This window comes from Montipora foliosa, chromosome 1, assembly GCF_036669935.1.
Source record: "Montipora foliosa isolate CH-2021 chromosome 1, ASM3666993v2, whole genome shotgun sequence".
Classification (NCBI taxonomy): Eukaryota; Metazoa; Cnidaria; class Anthozoa; order Scleractinia; family Acroporidae; genus Montipora; species Montipora foliosa.
The window spans coordinates 63,248,898-63,271,397 of NC_090869.1; the positions used below are offsets into that span (position 1 = coordinate 63,248,898).

General features: G+C 39.9%; 2 protein-coding genes across 2 annotated transcripts in view; both read right to left on the reverse strand.

Annotated features, from left to right (window-relative positions):
- The window catches only part of LOC137980116 (serine/threonine-protein kinase greatwall-like), a 15,988-nt gene extending 3,025 nt beyond the window's left edge, over positions 1 to 12,963 (reverse strand). Inside the window, exons 1-13 of the mRNA XM_068827480.1 lie at positions 12,715 to 12,963; positions 11,642 to 11,697; positions 11,350 to 11,450; positions 10,064 to 10,155; positions 9,414 to 9,506; positions 9,280 to 9,326; positions 7,688 to 7,776; positions 7,302 to 7,417; positions 5,110 to 5,263; positions 2,922 to 4,379; positions 1,903 to 2,016; positions 965 to 1,066; positions 26 to 136 (exon numbers count right to left, since the gene is read on the reverse strand). Of these exons, the coding sequence (XP_068683581.1) occupies positions 26 to 136; positions 965 to 1,066; positions 1,903 to 2,016; positions 2,922 to 4,379; positions 5,110 to 5,263; positions 7,302 to 7,417; positions 7,688 to 7,776; positions 9,280 to 9,326; positions 9,414 to 9,506; positions 10,064 to 10,155; positions 11,350 to 11,450; positions 11,642 to 11,697; positions 12,715 to 12,762 (2,581 nt within the window). The 5' untranslated portion in view covers positions 12,763 to 12,963. The remainder of the gene's footprint in view (positions 1 to 25; positions 137 to 964; positions 1,067 to 1,902; positions 2,017 to 2,921; positions 4,380 to 5,109; positions 5,264 to 7,301; positions 7,418 to 7,687; positions 7,777 to 9,279; positions 9,327 to 9,413; positions 9,507 to 10,063; positions 10,156 to 11,349; positions 11,451 to 11,641; positions 11,698 to 12,714) is intronic.
- A 3,502-nt stretch (positions 12,964 to 16,465) lies between these two features.
- LOC137980125 (protein rtoA-like) overlaps positions 16,466 to 22,500 on the reverse strand; it is a 6,442-nt gene continuing 407 nt past the window's right edge. The window contains exons 1-3 of the mRNA XM_068827490.1: positions 21,957 to 22,500; positions 19,173 to 19,227; positions 16,466 to 17,398 (exon numbers count right to left, since the gene is read on the reverse strand). The exon at positions 21,957 to 22,500 is cut by the window's right edge and continues 407 nt beyond it. Coding sequence (XP_068683591.1) covers positions 16,572 to 17,398; positions 19,173 to 19,227; positions 21,957 to 21,980 — 906 coding nt within the window. The 5' untranslated portion in view covers positions 21,981 to 22,500 and the 3' untranslated portion in view covers positions 16,466 to 16,571. The remainder of the gene's footprint in view (positions 17,399 to 19,172; positions 19,228 to 21,956) is intronic.

Consider the following 22,500-nt stretch of genomic DNA (forward strand, 5'->3'; position numbering starts at 1 on the left):
GTCCATTTCTGATAGAAAAACTTACCATCAAAGTAAGTAGTATCTGTTATATCATCTGGGCGAGGAACAAACGGTGGTGGATGGTTATGAAGAGACGACCAATCCAGACTCAAAAAGAATGGAAGCCTTTGAATTTCTGGAAAAATCGAAAGGAACAAATTAAGTCTGTTTGCATGGTCATTATATAGATGCGCCCTGGACCGTCAGATCTGTCCAGGATTGGAAGTTACGGCAATCACAACCAAGCATCAAAACGGGTCCTCTAACACTTCCCCTCAAGTTAACATTACACGTGTCCAGAAATGCGGGCAATAAATATCACAATTTGCCCTCCTCAGTATACCCCTGAGGTAAACGCAAAAAGTTCAGTCCCCAAGTACGCTAGCACCTCTGATATAGATGGATGGTTAAAATATCAATGCTATCCTGAGTATACAATAGAGTGGTTTTCAATTGAGCGTCGAAAGTAATTAGATAATTACTTTGGTTTTGCATTACTTCACTCAGTGATTGGTTGAAAGTTCTCGCGCCAATTTTTGAACCAATCAGAAGTGAAACCAAAACCAATCGTAGCTTGCGCGTGCACATTTTCCCGCGCTTTGTGTCGGCTACGTGTAATTACTTCGAGTTTTGATCGGTTTACTGGATTGCCTCCGTCTTTTTTTATTGGCCAAAGTAATTACTTTGGTTTTGGTTTTACGACACTCATTTGAAAACCGCTCTAAGTTCTCCTTCCACTAATAGGCCATTTTCGAAATATCAATATTCATCTTGATAGTGAGGACAAAAAAAAAAAAAAAAAAAAAAAAAACAGAGACACGTTGGAATGAATGTGAAAAATATTTACATATTATCCACTTTCCTTTGTCTTTGTCCTCTAAACCTCTCTTTCAAGTTGAAATTTAATGTATCGAAAAAGGCCCATTAATCCCTCGTCAGAAAGAACTTTGCGCACATGCAATACCTAACGCTCCTGGTCTGTGTTCTGCGTGAAGTATAAGGATGCTTTCAACTGCTCCCACAGCAATTTCAGACAATGCTTCGTCACCCTCTGGCCACAACAGCTCTGCAAAACCCAACAACATATTTTTTCTGAGTCTTCAAGCTACCTTGACCTTGGAGCTATGGAGCGAATTGCAACTGATTGCTGAAAGTAATTTTGTAGTTAGTAACGGGTAAGATGCCACGCAAAATTCTCATTTAATTAAAAGGAAAAGCAAGACACATCGCGACTTACTCGCGGTCTTCCTTACTTAGTCTGGTCAGTAATAATAGGCTTATTTTGATTTAAATGTCTGTCGTCATGTTAGAGGACATGACATGAATTAAATTTGTCAAGAAGACATTGCGTGACTCATGCGCGACGCGTGATAATTACGCATGCTCTAGCAAAAAAATTAAATCATAAAGGAATGTCGCAAGCACAATGATGCGTTCACGTTTTTTGGCGATACTTTAGTGGTTATATTTAATTGCTGCAATGTAAACTTCTTTTATGTTAAATAAATTACAAAAATATATATATATATTTAATTGCTCTACAGCGAGTTTCAATTGAGTAGTGTCGTAAAACCAAAACCAAAGTAATTATTACTTTGACCAATCAAAAAGGACGGAGACAATCCAGTAAACCAATCAAAACTCGAAATCATTACACGTAGCCGACACAAAGCGCGGGAAAATGTGCACGCGCGAGTCACAATTGGTTTTGGTTTTACTTCTGATTGGTTGAAAAAGTGGCGCGAAAACTTTGAGCCAATCACTGAGTGAAGTAATCTTAAACCAAAGCAATTCGCTAATTACTTTCGACACTCAACTGAAAACCGCTCTAGTTTGGGAGAAAATATCATGATACGAAACGTCAGAGATTTGTGGTGGCTTTGCAGGATTATCTAAGCTTACCTCTTTGCATAATGTGACTGAAAACAAGCTCCGGTGTGTCATCGTTAAACGGTGGGACTCCAGTGAGGAATTCGTACAAACAAACACCAAGAGACCACCAATCTACAGCTGGAGCTGAGGGAAAAAAATATTCATTCAGCTTGAGGTTCTGTTGAATTCATCCAAAGATATGAGGTAAATATTATGTGTTGCTCAGTGGCGTTTTTATCAATGCAATAAACATGCAAACCCAACGCAGTTGGGAAATTCCTGGAGGATTAGTTCAGGACACCAATGTGATCGAATAACATACTGGCGGAGGTAAATCTAGTACCTGCACGTGCGCCAGGGATGTCTTGTGCACTAAAGCATAATCGCAGCTTTGTGCATTACAGTATGGTGTCCGTGGTCCTCGAGAAAAAAGGATAATCTTGAATATCTTACCTAAATGAAAACGCCACGAACTAAAATTTGCCCTGAAGATGGCTTTTTTGTTTCTTGCAATAATGTTAAATTGGCAAGTTCCAAACTGAAATATTTCACTTGTAATTCGAAAAAAGGTGAACGTAAACGCGAACCCTTCGTCCGCGAATTTGGTCCTTGATTCGCGAATCATGTAAGGAGCCCAAAATTAGCCGCAGAAATTAGTTTATTTGTAAATCTGTTCTGCAAAAGGACACGTGTTCCCGTTGCGTTTTATCTTTACACAAGCCAAGTAAACATGACCATGGAAGTTACGGAGCCGCAAAAGTAGAGACTTTCTAGAAAGACAAATTAGCACTCGTGTCAAAAAAAATTGAATTCCGCACAATCACCGATAGCAGGAAAGCCGAGATTTCGTCATGTGAAAGAAGAATAATCAAGACATCATCGGGCGCATCTGTTTTTGGTGGTATTTTAGTTTAAGAGGAAATATAACATCATGTTCGGAAAAGTCGCGGACCAAGGATACTTCGAATCTCGCAATTACTGTTTCGTTTCACGCTTGCATTGCGTGTAAATCCTAGTACGCGTTTCCGGTCCCTTACTTCAATACTCACTGTGGTCGTGTCCCAAAAGGATTTCCGGAGCCAAATAATCTGGAGTACCCAGGATCCTATTCTTGGGAGGTGAGGTCTGAGGGCGTTTACCACGACGACATGACTTCGGGGTGCGGAAAGGGGTGCGAATAAGAGGGGCTGAGGTGTGATGCCATTGCTGGGACATGTCCATTTGGGCCGGTGTGCCCTTAGAGCTTGCACGACTTTTGAAGGTAACATCCATTGGCGACTCAGTTGCAACCAATGGCGAAATAATGTCCATGCAAAATTCTTGCACTAAATTTGAATGTCCTTTCTCTGACTTTTGCATATTATGGTTGGAAGTCTCAAAAGCAATGCTGCAACTTCGAGGTCGAGTTTGCGAGGGTTCGCAATATGAGGAATTTTCATCACTGAAGGTTTCGTGAGTGCTATTGACATTACTTACATTCGGCGGGTCTTCAAATTCTATTGTGAAACACCTATCACGTGACACTGTCGTTGCCCCTACTAAAGGCGATGGTGGAAGCAGAGCGACCCCACTCTCGCGCCTTTCAGAAAAGCTGCTTCTTTTTTCACTCGCTGTCTTCATAACCTCATCAGAAGCTTGGGGTATCGGTTTTGTGGGAGTACAATTAATATCTGAATGCCCTGACCACGAAGATGCCGTCTGCGCACCAAGCGTATTGTGGGGACTTTCGTTAAAACCTGAACTTCCACTTGCATTGAATTTCTCAGTTTTTACAGGACTGTTTAACTCGCGGGTTCCGTCTTTCAGTTTGTCTGCGGGGGATCCTCGATCAGCATCGCTTTCCTCTTCGCTCGTTGTCTCGCTGACATAACCAGAAGTGAAAGGTACCTCAGGGCCAATAACTCGTCGTGTTAGCGGTGTTAACGGTGTCGCGGCGCTTACTGCTCGCTCTTTACAAGCGTTCCTCATGTTTGCAGGGGTTGATTGCTTCTTTTCTTTCAGATACTCCATAATCGTCCCTGTTCTGTTGCGCGGACTGCCACATTTGAGATTCAACGAGGCACAGGATCCGGGGTTTGGAGGGGTGAGGAACTTCCCATCGGGGCTGGTTGACGTGTCGCCGTTCATAGGGGGACTCTCGCATTCCATAGGACTCTTGAGCGAATTGAAAGGCGAACTAGCCAAAGGAGCATCCGAGATTGAATTGAATGATAACGTAGTTGTTCGCTTTTCCGTCGGCCTATGAGGAGTAAAGGAAGATATTTCCCGCAGAGGTTCTCTTGGCGGAGCACTTCCTCGGAGTTCTTTTAGTGATAAAGCGTCAATTTCGGCGGTGAGGCCAGCATGTCGAGGTTTCTTACAGGCTGGTAATATATTCTCTTCCTCAGGGGATCTGTTTCTGACGTTTTTGTCCGCAGAAGTAAAGGGCGTTTCTGGAGGATCGTTGATATCAAACGTTCTTTGGCTAACTTTGGAGTTGAATTGAGTTCGCTTCTTTGTGCCAAGACCTGCACACAAGACAAAAAGGTATCATCAAAAATGAAATATGTATTACTTAGACAATAGATAATAGCCATTATCACAGGAATTGATTTTGATTTTCTCGTGTTATGACATTACTGAATTTTTAAAAGCTAGAAGCTGTCGGAATTGCATATACTAGCATCTGACCTTATTCTGGACGGGGACATCTCTTGTTTCCTGCATCAGTGGTTGTAAACTGCATAATAGTAGTATGTTGAAATATTACAAAGCCCAGAAAGGAGGGGTACGGCGGTGACTAGTCGTTTTCATTCACTTATTAAGAGTGGATTTTCGCAATTCAACGGACAGTTCACATTGCATTTGCGTCAAACAACATATTTAAGGCTAAATTTTGCTATTTGCCAGCTCGTTCTTGCCCGTTTTAAGTCTCAGCTATCGGCAAGTACTAAAAAAAGGAGAAACAAGCTGGATAACCAAGAATTTGAATGTTTTGTGTTTCTCATTACGAGCATTTGCCCACCGTTTGCTGTGAGCCGCAAATGCAAATCTTTTATTATAGTGCTGTCTAAGGTCACTACATGGCACATCTACATTACAGTAAAGGATTTTTATTTCCTAACAGTGAATTTAAAAGCTTAATGAAGTTAAGAGCAAAAACGATTTGTAATCTTTTAGGGGTTTTACTCCAGAAAACAAGGAAACAAACAAAGATAGCATTGAGCAGGTAGCATTTGATCACATGTTTCAATGGACCTTTAGGAGTTCCACCTGGCGTCGCACAAGGAAGTCTTTGCCGGCCACAAACTGGAGAGTCACGTGATATGGGCGTTGTGCTCAAGCGTTGTTGTAATGCCAAACAGCTGTTGTTCAGTCGCGACCTGTTAATTGGCTTTGCTGCAGACAGGGACTGCGGAACAAACATCAGTGAGACTTGTAAAACTCGGGAAGTTTATAGTTAAAAGTGCTAAAGCCACCCCACCCTAACTGGTACGTCGACTCACTGCTCCCGGGAGTTGACAAACGTATTCATTCCCAAATCCGCCGCTGGGAAATGGATTGAAAAATAAAATGATTTGCACAAATTTGTGTACTAGACTATGGACAGTGTCACAAAACCCTTAACTGTAGAGTGATTTTCAACTGAGTGTCGTAAAACAAATACCAATCACAGAAGATGCAAACAGCACAATGAACCAGTCCAAATTCATAGCGATTCAATAAAATTTGCTCACAGCGCGGAAAAAATCGCGCGTGCAAGTCACGGTTCGTTTCCTTTTCATTGGGGTATAAACTGGCGCGAGATTTTGAAACCAATCATTAAGCGTAGCAATTGCAATGACGTAATTACTTTAGACATTCATTTCAAAACTGCTCTAATCAGATAGAGCAGTTTTCAATTGACTGTCGAAAGTAATCACGGGATTGCGATTTCTACGCTTAGTGATTGGTTTAAAAATCTCGCGCCAGTTTATCAACCAGTCAGAAGGAAAACCAAAAGCACTAACGCACACGCGATTTTTCCAGCGCTTAAAGAGCAATTTACATGGAATTGCTACGAATTTGGATTGGTTCATTGGGCTGTCTGCACCTGCTGTGATTGGTCGATGTAATTATTACTTTCAATTGGTATTTGTGAGCGTCAATTGAAAACTGCTCTAAGAAACCAAGTTGTAGTACTCGTGAAGTTCTTAAGCTAAAAATAACAGTTTGGTTTTATCAAATGAGTTGATAAAATATAAATTAACCACCGCAAAAAAGATTTGTGAGCTTGTTTTTGTCAGCATGTATATGGTGAGTACTTGTGGTGAGAACTGGCAACAAATATTATTTAATAGCTGAGGATAAAATCCTGCCTACCAGGACCGTAGCCAGAAAAAATTACGAATGAGGCAATGTGCATGGTTAAATTCTCTTCGTTGGTATTTACGGTGTTTTTCATGCTTGCATTTAACCACAGCACTGGGATCCTGCGTTATTTAAAAAAATCGGATTGCCTCATACTGGCTACGGCCAGGCTGCCTTCGTATTAACATTAAATTTTGCATATAATCAGGTTCCGTCTCGAATACAACCCTTGTGTGAGGTGTTAAAGCACACCAAGAGTGGGGGGCGAAGTACAGAGCGTAGGGGGACCATCCTTTGCAACATTAAAAAGCGCAATTGAAAATTATTTTGTCAATTAAGCCACATCTGATCGTTTTCCCTCCCAGCAGAAGTCTCTTTTCTTGAACCTTCGTTGCCCATGCTGACGAGTACTACATGCAAGGCGGTTACTTAACGACCAAATCCTCACGTGATACTTCATGTTGTGTGCGCTAACAACAGCGGAATTACATGTAAATGTACTGTAAAGGAATGTGCGGGACACAGCGGGCTCAAGTCCTAGTCAGCAAACATATCATGGGGCATGCGGTTTGAAGAGTGCTGTCCAAGGTTGTGGACGGCGGTCAGATCAAAGTGAGTTTCGATCCATGCAAGAGGTCTCTTTCCCCGCACTCGTCAGCCCAGCAAATGCAAAAAGAAAAGAGACCTCTGCTAGGAGGGAACCGATCGTCATACCAGTATTGAAGTTTGATCTACCATTTACCAAGGAGTGCATTGCTGACATAATAATAATAATAATAGTAATAATAATAATAATAATGATGATGATGATGATGATGATGATGATTACTTGTATTATAGCAGTGGGGAACTAATACTGTACACAGAGATCAATTGAATTTAACTCAAATCAAATCAAACATTGGTTTTTGAGGATAGAGGAAATGCAGAAAAAAACGTCTTGCAGCAGAGCAGAGGACCAACAGACTCAACCTGGGCCACATTGAAGGAGGCCAGTGCTCTCACTAACGTTATAATAAATTATAGTTGACGACTATAATAAATTAGACATGTAATCGATGACAGATAAATGACTAACATGTGAGACGAGTCATACTTACAAAGGTGAAATTTGAAGTCAATGACATCACTTGCCCAGGAGTTCTGTAGAAACTTGAGCTGGCCTTCTCACATTTGTTTACAGATGGGGTACTCATTACATCAATAAAGCTGGGCTCTGAAAGTGAGTCATTTGTTAACCACAAATCAGTAAGACTAGAGGATAATCAAGAAACCTGGTGTAAACTATTAAATATAAATAAAAATGTAATGAGCTTACTTAACTTTTGATAGCAGTGGTTAGATTGCCAGAAATAATTTCATAATGAAAATTGCAACAAAAATTTCTACTTATGTTTTAGGCAATTTCTTTGCTTTCCATGACTGTCACACTAAATTTGGCTAACATGTATTTATTTGGGAAACCACGAATCATAGCAGTCCCTACTTCGCTCCATTGTTAATCTTGAGAGTCCAAAATCTGTCAATTTGATCTTTCCTTCATCGGAAATAAGGAGGTTGTCTGGTTTGATGTCTCTGTGGATTATTAATTAAAGAGGATTAGATATTCTGTCACTGGCAGAGCAGCAGATACAAAACACAGGTCACAGGTCACAGGTCGTTTTACCAAATACAGAAAGTATCCTAAACATTCATAAAAGCTAATCTTAGGCCTAAAAACTTTTGTTTAGGTCTAATTAGGCCTAAGGTTAGCTTTTATGAATGTCTAGGATACAATTTCTGTATTGGTAAAACAATGACCTGTGACCTGTGTTTTGTACCTCCTGCTGGCACAGCCCCCTTTTGAATTATTAATGTTTGGTCCTGCCTCTGGTCAATTACTTTTCCAGTTGACAACGATCCACTGTTGCCATCTTTTTATTTGCCTTTAATCACTCGTACAAGGGCGTACACTGTAGTTAATATAAATCTCAGGTTCAGTATAGCTCTGCAAAAGGACACATTGAGTGTTGCAAGCAAGAGCAGTTTCCTTTGGTCCTGAAAATTAAGGTAGACAGCCAGCAGGGAAAATGAAAATACACTGTAAAACAAGCAAACAATTAACACAAGTGATGAACTTAGACTGGTCTTACTGTATGGTAATTATTATTTTTATTATAAGAGACAATAATCTTGCTTAAATTGTCCTGCGACCCATAAAAGTAGAAGGATCATTTCTCTCTTTAAGTCTCTTGTTTGTTTATAGCCTGCACTTCAAATATAAATGTACACTGGATGATACATATTTTTCAATTATAAATCTGTTAACTCAACCACACAAAAAAAAGCAAAACCTATTATCTCCTAATAGTATGTTGTGTAAGGTAGTCTGAAATCATGTCCTTTGCTTTATACAAAGCTCTGTCCTTTCACTTTTACTCCTGTTGTTGGTAAAAGTACTTCTTCACACCCCTCACAAAACAAAAGAATGCCTGATCACTTATACAATGACCTTCTGGTAATTACAGGTCAGTCAGCACTGTCTAATGCCAGATGAATTTACTGGGGTATCCTAGGGCATAATTTTGAGGTGTGAAATTGGGTTAATCTCAGTCAAAAAACTACATACCCATTAAACTCAGTCAAAAACTGTCCGCATTAACCCATTGACCCCTGAGAGCGACACTTAATAGATTTTACTCTCAGTCTCATGCCAGACGATTTTACTCGTCAAGGGAGGGGGGGGGGGGGGGGGTCCCAGGGCATTTGTGGTGTGAATGGGTTGACATAATTACATAATTTTTGAGACAACCAATCAAGGAATTATAACTGGTTCCCTATTAAATTTAGGCATGAACAGTGTTGTTAAAAGTTTGAAGCTTGTTATTTACAGTATGTATTCAAGAGAAACAATTCAGAGGAAAGCAACAGTATTAGTATAATTTAAAGTAACCGAATTGTAAAGAAGGAAACAAGTTAATCTTCAGGCATACAACCCTTAAAAATATTAATGTGGCAGTCTTAATATTCAGCAAGATTTCTACTCCACATATTCATAACCAGCTCTCTATCCTTCATAATTATTTAATGTGACCATACCTGTGAATAATTCCATGGTTATGAAGATACTCCAGTGCTAAGACAACCTGTCATGATATCAAACTTTTAATCAAAGGTTAAAAAATATGATTACCAGTATTCACATTATCCCAACAAAACCTTATATGCTGTACCTGTGCTATATAAACTCTTGACATTTCCTCATCAAAGTATCCCAGATTATGCAACAAGGATTTGCAGTCACCACCAATCAAGTACTCCATCACCTGCAACAGGGAACGTTACATGTATTTAATAACGTTTGTTCCTTTTAGTAAACTCAGTCATTTGTTGAACAAGTCTCAGCCTTTCCATTTGGTTATCTTTAAGAAAGTTACGACATTTTTTAATTTCGAAGACATGTTTCGATGTTACAAACATCGTCAGTTACAAAATATTTGAAAAACCGTTAGGACTATATAACAACTAGGCGAAATTAAAAAATGTTGTAACTTTCTTAAAGATAACGATTTACTTTCCATTTGCTGATGAACCAGCTCTCGTAATGTATTTATAATGTGATTGGCTTGCCACCCTAGCCAAAAACAAAGGACTTTAGAAACAATTGAAACAATTGATGCCTAAGACTTAAAAAAAATTGAAGCTGCTTACATTATAACAAACAATAGCAGGTTATGAGAACTGTTACACTACTGTGCCCATTCCCTTCACATAATGTGCAGCGTACGATAGAAACAACAATATTGCACAGATATCTCCACAGATATAGGTAGAAGTAGTTACTAATAAAGAGTTGCAGTGGTCTAAATCATGAGAAACTAACCAGAAATATTTTGTCCTTTGATTGGAATGAGTAGAACAGATTGACAATGAAAGGGCTTTTTGAGATTGCAAGTGCATCCCGCTCTGCAACAACTGGTCAAGAGAAAGTATCATTCAGAGATAATAGTAATAATAATTAAAAATGGTTTGACAGAGACAGGAAAAAAATATTAAACAAAAAAGTCACAAGTTAGTTATCTGACAAAGAAGCAAAAAAAAAAAAAAATGAAAACAGCAGCAAAGGCAGAATGGTACCATATAAGTAATGCATAGCCATGATTCAGTTCCTGTTACAACTTAACCTTCATGCCATCACAGTTACTGTGCCTTTCCAAAACTTATAAACTAAGTTGACTTGTTTTTCACTGCTGCCACAAGCTGTCTTCATAAATGGCGGCCAAGAAATCACTCTTTTGTCTTCATGCTAATCATCCTCCCCAGCCTCGTTAGCACAGACAAAATTCAAAACAACTTTTGCTCCAAAAGTAAGGCTAGTGAGGATGATTATCACAAACACAAAAGAATAATTTATTGGGTGCCACTTATAAATACGGTCCTTTGACAGCGGGCTTATGTTTCAGAACAAAAAAATCATTAACTAGGTTCAAGCATCCATATAGTGTCCCTTTTGGTGGGTATGCATTTTAACAAACTTCAGTGAACACCATCATCAATTCATGCATCACTAGGAGTAAAAATTACATGTAAATCTCCAATTAATCTAGGCGGAACTTTATTTGAACATTTAGGCAACATAGCAAATTGAGCAATAATGAGGAATATGACACTTTCATAGATCAAATAAATTAATGAAATGAAATTGACCACAAAAGCTGATGTTTTGAACATTAGCCCTTCATCAGAGAGAACAAGTCATTCACTCTCACTATAAAGTGGTCAATTTCCTTCAACAGCTCAGCTTAAGATTCTCCAAATTTCTGTCCTTGTTGTCCTTTCTGTCCCACCAATACAGAACAACACGTCCTTGAGAAACTATCCCTGTTAGCTATTGACTTTAAAGGAAAAAGCTGGCCAATGCAAGTAGCAAGCTGCAAACACAAAATCAAAGCAATTGGCAACTTTTCACAGGCATGAAAGTTCTGTACCCAGGACCCTGCATTTCAAAGAGGGGATACCAGGTAAGTCTAATCCACCGGATAAATCGCTATCAGTGGATATATAGCGAATTATCCATCCTTCCAACAACTGGGGTCTGATCAATAAGTTTGAAGTCTCAAGTTCATAATGCTACTGAAATGTCACGAACATTAAAGAAATAACAAGTACCTTGCTCAATCATGTTTTTGTTGACAACATCAGTCTTTTTCACAACCTTGACAGCATAAAACTGTTTATCTTTGTCCCTCCTCCGAGCAAGGAAAACTTGCCTAAAAAGGGCAAGGCAATTTACTTGTAAAATTATTTAATAGCCGGCTCTAAAGTGGCGCGAGATCAGTACGGTAATAAGGCTGATAGCTAAACGTAAAAATCACTAAATTGTGCTAATATGTTGTGGTAATAGTTCTAGAAAGTTTAGCAACACTCTTGCCAACTGCTTGTACCCAAACTACAGACTCACCCAAATGCTCCTCTACTGATTGGCTTTATGATGTCAAAATCATCTATGCAGGTTGGCTGAAATAAATAAATTATCGAACAAATCAACAAGAGAAAGGTTATAAGGGAATCTTTACTTAAGTTACTGTTTACGATTTGTTCATGCGATTTGATATCATGCTATTTACAAATTGACTTCAAAGAACTTGTTAAACTTTAAGTTAATTATAATAACCCATTAACCCCTTCGAGTGAAATGATTACTCGTCAATGGAGGCAGTTCAGGAGTCAATGGGTTAATTCTTTAATTTTAAGCATTTTACCTTTGATAACCAGCCAGTCATTTGCCATTACAAAACTGATACATCCTTGTGTGGCAAAGGTGCTAATGAGATTATCTGGTTATTGGGTTCATTTTTTATTTTATTTAATGCATTTTCAATATTCAATACTATAGTGATGTTTCTTGTGACATCACCCATTGTTATCAATACATGTATGCCAACCAGAACCTATCGGCTGTTGAAACAATGACTTCTTTTCTTTTGTGGTTAGCAAATTTGAATATGCAATGTTTGTATAAATATATAAAACAGCGTTCAATTCTTTCAGAGCATTAGAAAAATCTGAAATTTAGTCTAAATTAAGTTTATTGGCTATGATATATATAACCTCACATGATATTGCTTATTACCCCTGAAGATGCAACAACCGTCCTTAATAAAGATCTTTGAAGTCTACCGATTCCTGAACGATCTTTGACATCAATAAGGATCTATTATCAACCATATTATTTTGATATCCGATATATCAGAAAATATTTTGGAAATTACTAGGATGTTGACAAGAACCTTTTAGAGTTCCTGAAAAGTTTTGAAAGCCAAGTTTAAAGAACATCAAAAATTAGATTAAGCTTATAAATATACTATTAACAACATCGTACTGTAAATAATTTAACTCGTACATTACATGCACAGTAAACGACTGGCGTTTCAAAAGATTCGAAACGATCAAGGCCTACACCTTTCGACCTCCTCAAATAGCGTTGGGTTGCAAATTTTAGTCCAACGAAACTATTCTCAGGAGACGACTAACCTTGTGAACATGACGGTTTTTCCGGCCTTCTGAAGATGGTTCGTCCATGTTGCTGCACGAGATGCCAAATGAAGTACTGCCAATTCAGCGACTTTGTGTTAAATGTAATCCCTAATCTCACTGTTATCTCATTTTAGAGCAAATTTCATTGAGGATATCGTGAAACACAAAAGAAAAACATCATAATTGAAATAGAATACTGCAGTTATCAACATCCGCCATGTTTAAATTTCCGCGCGGGAGAGTCAAGTTTAGCCCAGTCCTTTATCGCGTATATACTCGCAAGCACTTCTGGGATGGGCCCGGACGCGAATCCTCTGCTTGGCTAGCCTGTTCCAGGCTCTCAGATAGTCGAGAAAACGAAAAGAACTGTGTGTGAAAAGCGAGTGGGGGCTTGGGTCGAGGCGAGGCGGGAGAGCCTGTAAGCATCTCTTTAAATTCTTCATTCCGGTATACCAGCTCCTGGTATACCCTCTGATTGGTCAATTTTGACAGTTTACATCAACACTTTCGTCACCATTTTGATTCTCGCGCGGAGCACGAAAGAAAGAGGTCAACTCTGTCGCCGAGTGTCTTAAAGTATTCCCAAACGTACAAGCCCTCAGATTCGAGCAAAAGTTGTGTCTGTTCAACTTAGATAAGTCGAAAAAACGATCCGTTTGCAATGCTTCCAACTGGTTTTGGTAAAAGCATAAATTTTCAGTTACTGCCGCGCGTTTCGAAAGCGCTTCAATGTTGTGATACGACATCTCTCCACACCGCTTAAAATATATATATATATCATCACCGGGTACGATACATAGTTCGCATTTGACACAGCTATTATGTCCCCTGCACGCCACAATTGTTAGCATTCAACGGCGCTCTCTGAAAACTCTGACGAACGAGAAAAATACAATATTTTGTTATTCTTTCTTATACAAATACTTGGCTGCGTATTCGAATTCACCAGCTAGGGTCAATTAAATTACTGCCTTCATCGCCTTCGAAAAAATGAGAGCAAAAAGAAAAAACCCAAAAAAATTAGCCGTAAACAGGCTTGTATTTCCGTTGTATGTCTTAAAGCTTTAAAAGATCAAGCGATTTTCAGGAAACGAAGGTGATGGCTACGTTTCTGTATACTGCAAATGCAATTGAAGCCATCCACATGAAATATCAATCTTTCACATTCATTATCGGTTGTCCTGATGCATCAGAGCTGAAGTTTATTGATGAGACCATCTTATCATCTAGGCCAGAAACTTCAATGGTCGGGTTTCTGTTTTCCTTGGAAAAGTCAACAGAGCGTCGGGAACTCGCAGCTTTCGAACTGGTCGTGTCTTTTGGTCGAATTTGCTAAATCTCCCGTCGGTGATTTCCTTGACACTCGTTTCCCGGTTGCTTTGACAATGCCTTCTTTCGCTTGTAAAGTTATTTTCCTAAGAGTGCCTTAAATTCTGGCTAACGTACTCGCACAAGCGAGAATTAACGCATCACCTTTGAACAACAATAAAAGAATCGCGCTTGAACTCGCGTGGGACCACACAATGCCACCCTTTTTCAACACTTTGACATTGACATTTTGACATGCGAAAGGTTATTTGCAAAGTGGGCGGAATGAAGAATTTAAAGAGATGCTTACAGGCTTTCCCGCCTCGCCTCGACCCAAGCCCCCACTCGCTTTTCACACGCAGTTCTTTTCGTTTTCTCGACTATCTGAGAGCCTGGAACAGGCTACTGCTTGGCCAGGGCGGAAATATGTATAAGCGCCCTGGCTTGGCTGTCCAAAGCCGCACAACACTTTGCAGGCGGTAGCTATTAGAGAGTGTTAGCATTGACAACGAGTACGAGTACGAGAACGAGTCCATCTCGCACTCGTACTCGTTGTCGTTCTTGTAAAAAATGTGTAAGCAGGACATACGAGTACGAATTCACGAGAGCTTCTCATGTTTAAAATTTTGACACGATGTTGACAGAAAGGAAGGAGGAATAATGTGCTATTCAAAACAAAAAAATGCCCAAAAATACCATCCTAGGCCTTCGATGAAGAGTTTAAGTGCTTATGGGATACACCTATGGCAGAGATAACCCGCTACAAAAGATAAACTTTACCTTTCAAAAACTCGTTCCTCGCACTTCGAGTTTTGGAGGAAATCTCGTCGTGGAACGAGTTGCCAGAACGAGTTGAGCAAGTGTCCTGAGCAAAACGCATGCGCATTATAGTCAATGGTAAAATATCGTTCTCGTAGTCGTACCCGTTGTCAATGCTAACACTGTCTATTGTCGTCGCCGCCACGAAACACGCGGGGAGGGGATGGGGGAAGTGGTAAGAGCGTACAGAGCTTTCTTTCCGCTTTTTTCCACTCCCCACCCTATCGTTTTGTCACTTGGCCCACGCGAGGTCCACACCTATCTCACGCTCTTTTCTGAACTTCGGCTTCGCCTCATGAGCTATTGACCCGTGGCCCTTGCGGGCGAAGGGTCTAATTTTTTTAGAATCAACCGACTAGTCGGACAGAAAAGGCAACAAACAAAGTTAGCAAATGCAACTTGAAGAGATATTTATTTGGGAATAAAACGAAAGAAAACGTCACGCTTTTCGCTACTCGAGGACTATTACTAATAGTCCACTAGTTGGGTGATACTAATTACGTGTATTTCTTTGCATTTCCTTTCACGTGACACCATTGGCGGCCATCTCGATGTCCTTAAAGAAAGAAACGGCGCACGTGTTGGTGTCCCTAACGAATCCTCTGGAAATTCGACTTTTTAATTTAAACGTTTTTTTTTTGTTTTGGTAAATAAGCATAGTATTTGATCCTGTAAGTGAAAACCGAAAAATACGAATGTGTAATTTTCTATGTGGATACACTCAAATGCGCAATCAGCAATCAGCGGCGAACAGAATATTTCAAATCAAACATAAGGTGCTGAAAACCCAGACTCACAGGCTGTTTGCAATGCGGAATGGAATTGAATTTCGAGACCACCTACAATACTAGACATATTTGTTATTTATTTATTTATTTGTTTGAGCAGGTTGAAGTTTTGGCAGGTATTCAGCTGATGTGGACCTGCTATACCCATCCACCCATATACTCACAGAGGACAGCCACAACACCGGGAACTTCATCCTACATCCCCTGTTTTTAGTTGGAACACTTAGCGAATGGTCCAGAATCATCGTGTTACAAGATCGTAGCTTATACCATATCCCCCTCCCCCCAATTCAATGTTGTGTGAGAATTTTTCGGGCGACTGCTAGTAGTTGTAAAAATAAACATTGGAGGAAGGGGGAAACGGGGATGGGTGTTCCAACAAATGTGATGAGTATTATAGATTGAGGCAACCCAAACAACATGATCAGGAAGATATCAATTTAGAAACGATCTTTTTGTTATTCAAATGTGCCAAACAACGCAACAAAATAACCCTTTGTTTCAGCAGTGAATAAGGCTCTGGGTGGCACAAAGATGACGTCATACATTGATATCTTTGCTATTTGTGTCCGAAGGATCTGCATGCAATTCCAAAGTACGAAATTCTTGGCTATACACTGCCTGTTCCACAGAACACTTAAACCGAAACTGAATTAGCGCTAGCCCCAGATTCAAACGATACCGGAAAATTTGAGAGAATTTTCAGAATAAAGATGTGAAAGTTCGACTGTTGGTCAGTTAACAGTGGGTAACCATTGTACAACGAAGAGACGAACGTACAATACAAATATAGCGTACATGTAAATCAATCTAATAAATCACAGTAGTCAATACATAAATCAATCTTTTTATCAGTACTCGCAATCTTCACATTCTTTGTGAGCGCGTTCAAACAAGGTATTTTTAATGTGAGCCACGAAAACGTTTGGTGTGTTTTCATCAGTCGGGTAAAAAATTTTGCAAGTCCTTTAGTAATTGTAAGATGCTCGCGTTGTTTTCTTGTATTTCAGAAGTTGGTCCTTCATCGAACATCGGTGAAGAAGTGCGAAGAACACCTCCACCTAAAAATATGCCATTTCCCACTGCAATGACACCGGAACCGCTCTCAACATTACCATTTTCTTCACCAGAGGAGATGCTGACTGCACTTCCTTCTCGCTCTCCGCCTTGCGAACTACCTTCCATTTCACTCCCTTCGCCAGACAAGTCTCCCTTGCCACTGGCATTAAGCTCTTGGCAATTTTTGATAACAGTACCACTTTCTTCGCCAGCGTTGATGTCACTAGTACTCCCTTCTCCATTTTCTTGTGAACAATTGTCTGTTCCACTCCCTTCGCCAGACAACATCTCTCCCTCTCCGACCACCACGCCACTACCGTTGTGTTCTTGGCCATTTTCGTCAACATTGCCACCTTCTTCACCAGAGTTCATGCCGATAGCAGCTTCCTCTCCCTCTCCGCTAATTGTACTTCCACTCTCTTCTTCACCTCCGCTAGCTTCTCCGCCTCCATCACCGTTCTCCTCTGGAGATTCTCCGTTTGCGGTCTCTGCTTCAGTTCCACTTCTTTCTCCACTGTTGATCCGTAAATTGCTTTCTCCTACAATCTCCCCACTGCCACTGCCATGACCGCTGGCAGACACGAGAACACTTCCTTCAAACCCACTTCCGGTAATTTCTACCCCTTGACCACTACCAGCAGCACGGACTTCAACAGCCTCGCTTGCGTAAATGTGGCTAAGTTCAGCCAATGGAACTGGCAAAGCTTCTAAATCAAAAGATTATTTTCAAAAATATTAGTCAAGTGCAGTATGTAAAATGAAGGCAAGCCATTGTAGAGTCATATTCCATATTCAGATTGCATGCGATTTAGTATGACTTCTGAAATGCAAGATGATATTTACGTAGCTTCGATCGTTATTCTTCCATTTCCAGATTCTGAGACTTGTTTTCAGTGAATTCCACTTAGGCTCTGTTTATATGGAGAAAAGTTGTCTCGAGTAAGAGGGTCACCCTCCCAATCGCGTCAACTTTACCGAGCGTCTATATGAGAAAAGCATTGACCCTTTTGTCCGAGTCAGTTTTGATCATTAGGAGACTGGGAAGACAGCGTTCACCCGTGCTCCCATCATCTTGCTTTGACCTAGTTGACCCGTTTAGCCGAGCCAAAGTGTTACATGGAAAAAAGTAGGCCCGTCGAAAAGGGTGATCCGGCTAGGCGGGTCACCCTTCTAGCTGAGCTAACTATTTTTTTCCCACGTAAACGATTAGCCGCGTTATTAAAAGGAAATAGGGAGCTTAAGATCTACGACGGCGACGTCGACGAAAACGTCACCTCAAAATAGACTTTGCTGTAGTAAAAGTCTTTTGTGATTATTCCATCTCGTTCACGTCGTACAATGTGGGCGAAGTATCCTAAAAATAAATTGGTACGAGCGGTTTCAGACTGAAAATAGAGAATGAAAGATTCTCTGTTGCATGCTAACGTTGTCGTCAAAACCTAAAATATAGTGATCTCACGTCGTCGTCACGCAGAGAACCGCAAAAATATGAGCTAAAATCCGTACCGCACGTGCAGCACGATTATTTATGCTCTGTTAACCAATGATATCATTGTTTTCTGGCGTTTTCGACGACGTCGTCGTCGTAGATCTTAAGCTCCCTAATGTAGGAAATTTGGCTCGCCCAGTGTAGCTCGGATATGCCAGTGACCCTTCTACCCGGGACAATTTTTCTCCCTATAAACTGGGTTTAACTACGTATTGCGTTCAGTTCTGTTCACAGTTATTGACACGAACTGCTGATTGGTTTCATGAGTTAGAGTAAGTTTACAAAGTATCTTAATATGTAGTGTATAGTAGTAGGTCAACATATAAACTTGAATCTTGAGTACCATATAAACCTTAGGGGACAAAACTTATTTGCAAAGGACGACTGCAGAGGGCCGGTTTCTGCTAAGGTTTTATAAGCTGTGGAACAATTACATACAAAGAAATACAACAAAACCATTGAGATCATGAAGTAACGAAATAGGTTATTACTCAGCGCGGAAACGGATTGCATTTTGGTAATCTTGGTTCAGTTTTCATGATGATTTAATGGGGAATCTATACTTATGTTCTCGCGTTCAAAGCTCTTGATTAACGAAAGATTTCCCCGAAAATCTTAAAATACAGTGTAATAGCCCTCTCAAGTTTGCAAGTTACTTCTTCCAGAAAACTGTATAGTCATTAAAATATACTGGGCAGCAGATGGATAACTTTTCTAGAGCGGTAGTTCAGTTCATAATCACGACGTATGGTTTTTTTGGCGGTCTTGTCACCTTATTATAAGTAGCTGCTGTTGTGAGTAACTAGTCATTGGAGACCTCTTGCTTATATGTAGCATGAAAACCAGTCTTGTTATAATCTGTAGCAATTCTGTATAAATTCAAACACAATGGCCAATAGGCGTTAAGCAGCATTGGTTAGTGGGTTGTAGGAAGAGCTTCAAGACTTTCCGTAGGCGACGAAGTAAAATGTAAAGATAAAATAAGCACTAACCTGCTGGAGAGATATGCTTTGGGACTGAAAATAATTGGAAGAATAAAGCAGTAAGCTGGAATAAAAAGCAAATCAAGTCAATAGTTCGCGGGTTTCCTCGATCGTACCCTAAAGTAAAGATAAGGTTTTATCTACGGATCATATCAATTATTATTAAAAACTAGATCGTAGGGTAATGCAACTCTAGAGTTTTGATTGGTTTAGCTATCGTGGTATCTTATACACTTAATATATGATCCCGAGGGAAACAGTCTTTATGATTTATCAGAATTTTCAGCTGTTCTTATTTTGTCCGCGTCTTAAATATAAACGGTTTCGCGTCCTAAATAAGACGTGAACTAGTATAAGTGCGCATGCCTGTCAGACGGGTGACGACAACAGCTTAAGACAACAGCAACATCGTCATTTTGTTGAGGAGAGGGACGTACCGAGCCTAAAAACGGTTGCGAAGGAGGCTAGAGTCACCCAGGATAACAAAATGGATTCCCAATCAGGCTCAAAAACTTCAACAAAACAGAGAAACACTTGGACTTCGGTGGAGGAGGAGAGAGAGTTCTTCATCCTTTGCCGGGAACTGGCAGTCGCGGAACAACTTTATAACTGCGTGATAAGTAATTTTTTGTTTTAATTCAACTGAATGAAAAGGACTTAACCGATTAGAGTGTAATATGAAGTGCTAAGTTTCTACCCCATACGAACCACGTGAGCGTTAGCCCTACTAATGGAAATGGGCCCACACAAGGACAGAGGGTGGGAATTGAACCCACGACCTTCGGGTTAGATCACCGATGCTCTACCGACTGTGCTACAAGGTCAGACTGGAACAGGTTGTTGATTAAAAAAGTTTTCAATTCGCAACTTTGCGGATGAAAAGTACAAAGGTGGTAACTGTGAATTAACAGTTATAATTATTCTTTGAGGGCGTACTAGATTTATACGAGATGTTCGCGTCTTATGTAGGACGCGAACGTATAAAGTCAGTTCGCGTTTCTATTTAAGACGCGTCTTAGCTAAGACGCGTCCTAATTTCCCCCGCATAAATGGCTCTGTATTGAATTCTGGCGTTGTCGTTGGGGTAACCTTCATCATTTCTTGACATCCTTATTACACTCTCGTCCGCGTGAAAAAACAGCCCTAGAGCCTCGTATCTAATCGGTCCTACTTTGAATTCTTAGAATTTCGAAGAAGTACGCGCGGAGCTGGAAATGAGATTAAAACTAGTTTCCAGTAATACTGCGTTACCAAATGGATAGCCGAACTCCATCTGAATTTTCAAAGGACGACCTTTCAATACGGGGACGGCTATTCTTAGAGTTATTTTCATAGACTTATGTCGTAGTTTCCAAAATCCTGAATTCAAGATTTTGGAAGCCAACGCGTTTATAAAAACTTACCTTAGGCCTAGAAACTTTTGTTTAGGCCTAAGGTTAGCTTTTATGCATGTTTAGGATACTTATTGTATTTCTGTATTTCTGAATTCAGGATTTAAGCCTTCCAAAATCTTGAATTCAGGATTTTGGCTTCCAAATGTCATAACTCTGTGAAAATAACTCTGTTGGTAGTCAACTTCTTCAACACTTACTGAAAATTTGTTGTCAGTTAGCTATGTTATTTATCTTTCTTCTTTTTAAAATATGTAGAAAGACTAGCTGTTCTTATGAGATGTTCGCGTAGTTTACGACATGGTTTCGCTGTTATTGTGGCATGAGAATTTGCCCCCAAAGCAGAGAACTGGCTTTTGCTGTAAAACCTTCCTTATGGATTTCTTATGGATTCTAAGTTACTTTCCGTACTATAAACGAGTGAATTCTCTCTCTCTGTCTCTCTGTCTCTCTGTCTCTCTCTCTCTCTCTCTCTCTCTCTCTCTCTCTCTCTCTCTCTCTCTCTCTCTCTCTCTCTCTCTCTCTCTCTCTCTCTCTCTCTCTCTCTGGTCAAAGAATAAAACAGTGTACATGCGCTTTAACGAATTCACAGAGTTGTAAGTCCGGAAAACGTTTCGAGCTTATCTGAAATATGCATTCCTGAAATTATGAACCGCTAATGAACTTCTTTTTAAGACTAGAAAACAACAACCTTCTTGCAAAATTCATGGCTTGGAAGATCTATCTTATGAAGATGAAGAGGAATTTGTGGCAACCGAATCCCGGGTCTTTTCACGAAAACAGGCTTCAATGAGAAAACTGCGGAAAAGCATGTTTAATGTGTAGGTGTTGGTATACGTCTTTGGTGTAATATCCGCATTTTCTTGGTTGTACTACATGCTTTGATGCAGTTTCTGTATTTACCAGAATACAGTAAATATAAATTGCGTGTACCTTATACAAAAAAAAGAATAATTATCTGAGTTATAGGATTTCTTATGTAATAAAATGGCAAAATGATGAGAAAAGGCACCCAAATCAAAGCTTAAGTTAATTTGCATTAACGTCATCGCGTTCATGTTGAACAGTTCGCGTTGCCAAGGAACTTTGAGATTCACCCCTGAAGCTATCCGTTTCCTTTCAAACCCTTTCTTACTTTGCAGAGCATGGCGATAGTATATGATTTGATTCAGATTCCGAGGCATAATAAGCAAAAGGAATACTTCTATGGGATGGAGGACAGGAGAAAATGAGTGACTGTTGTCGTTCATTATTTGTAATTGACTGTAGTTTACCTCTCTGAAAGAAATTTTGCCCTGATCCAGAATGATCAAGGAAAACCCTATATATCTGCGTAAAATGGGTTAATTGAGCAACAGGCATACAGTCATCGTAAAAAGGTCAATTTAAACTCGCGTCTTACCACAACATCTGGAATGACTTTCATTTTTCTTCCGATTTTCTTTGTTAAGTAGCCGTATAGACGTTACAACAACAACTTCTTCACGATCTCAAAACGTAAGCTTGTAGTAATTGTGGTGCCGTGATCGTTTAGTTTCAAGTTCGCCTTTTCGATGTAGTCAACAATGTGCGCCAGTGCACTGTCGAAAAAAAACACTCATAACCCTCGACAAACAAAACTGGATTTGGTTACTTATGAAGAGTCAAAGCAGGCGAGGTTGCGCTCGTTTTCAAATGGTCATGGAACCGCGCTTTTCTGTCGCAGTGGAAATGATGCCATACTTAATTAACCTCACTTATCGATGTTCATATTCCCTCACTTGAAAATGGGAAAAATGAGTAAGTCAAAACTGCCTTGTTACCAGGGGCACCCAACGAATCTGTTCCTCACATTATCTGTTCCCCAGAGGAATCTTGCTGGCTGGCAAAAATACAGGTGTTTCGATGAGCTGGCTGGGAAATTTTGTTATTGATAGAGGTTTTGCCTGGGAATTACCGACTTTTTC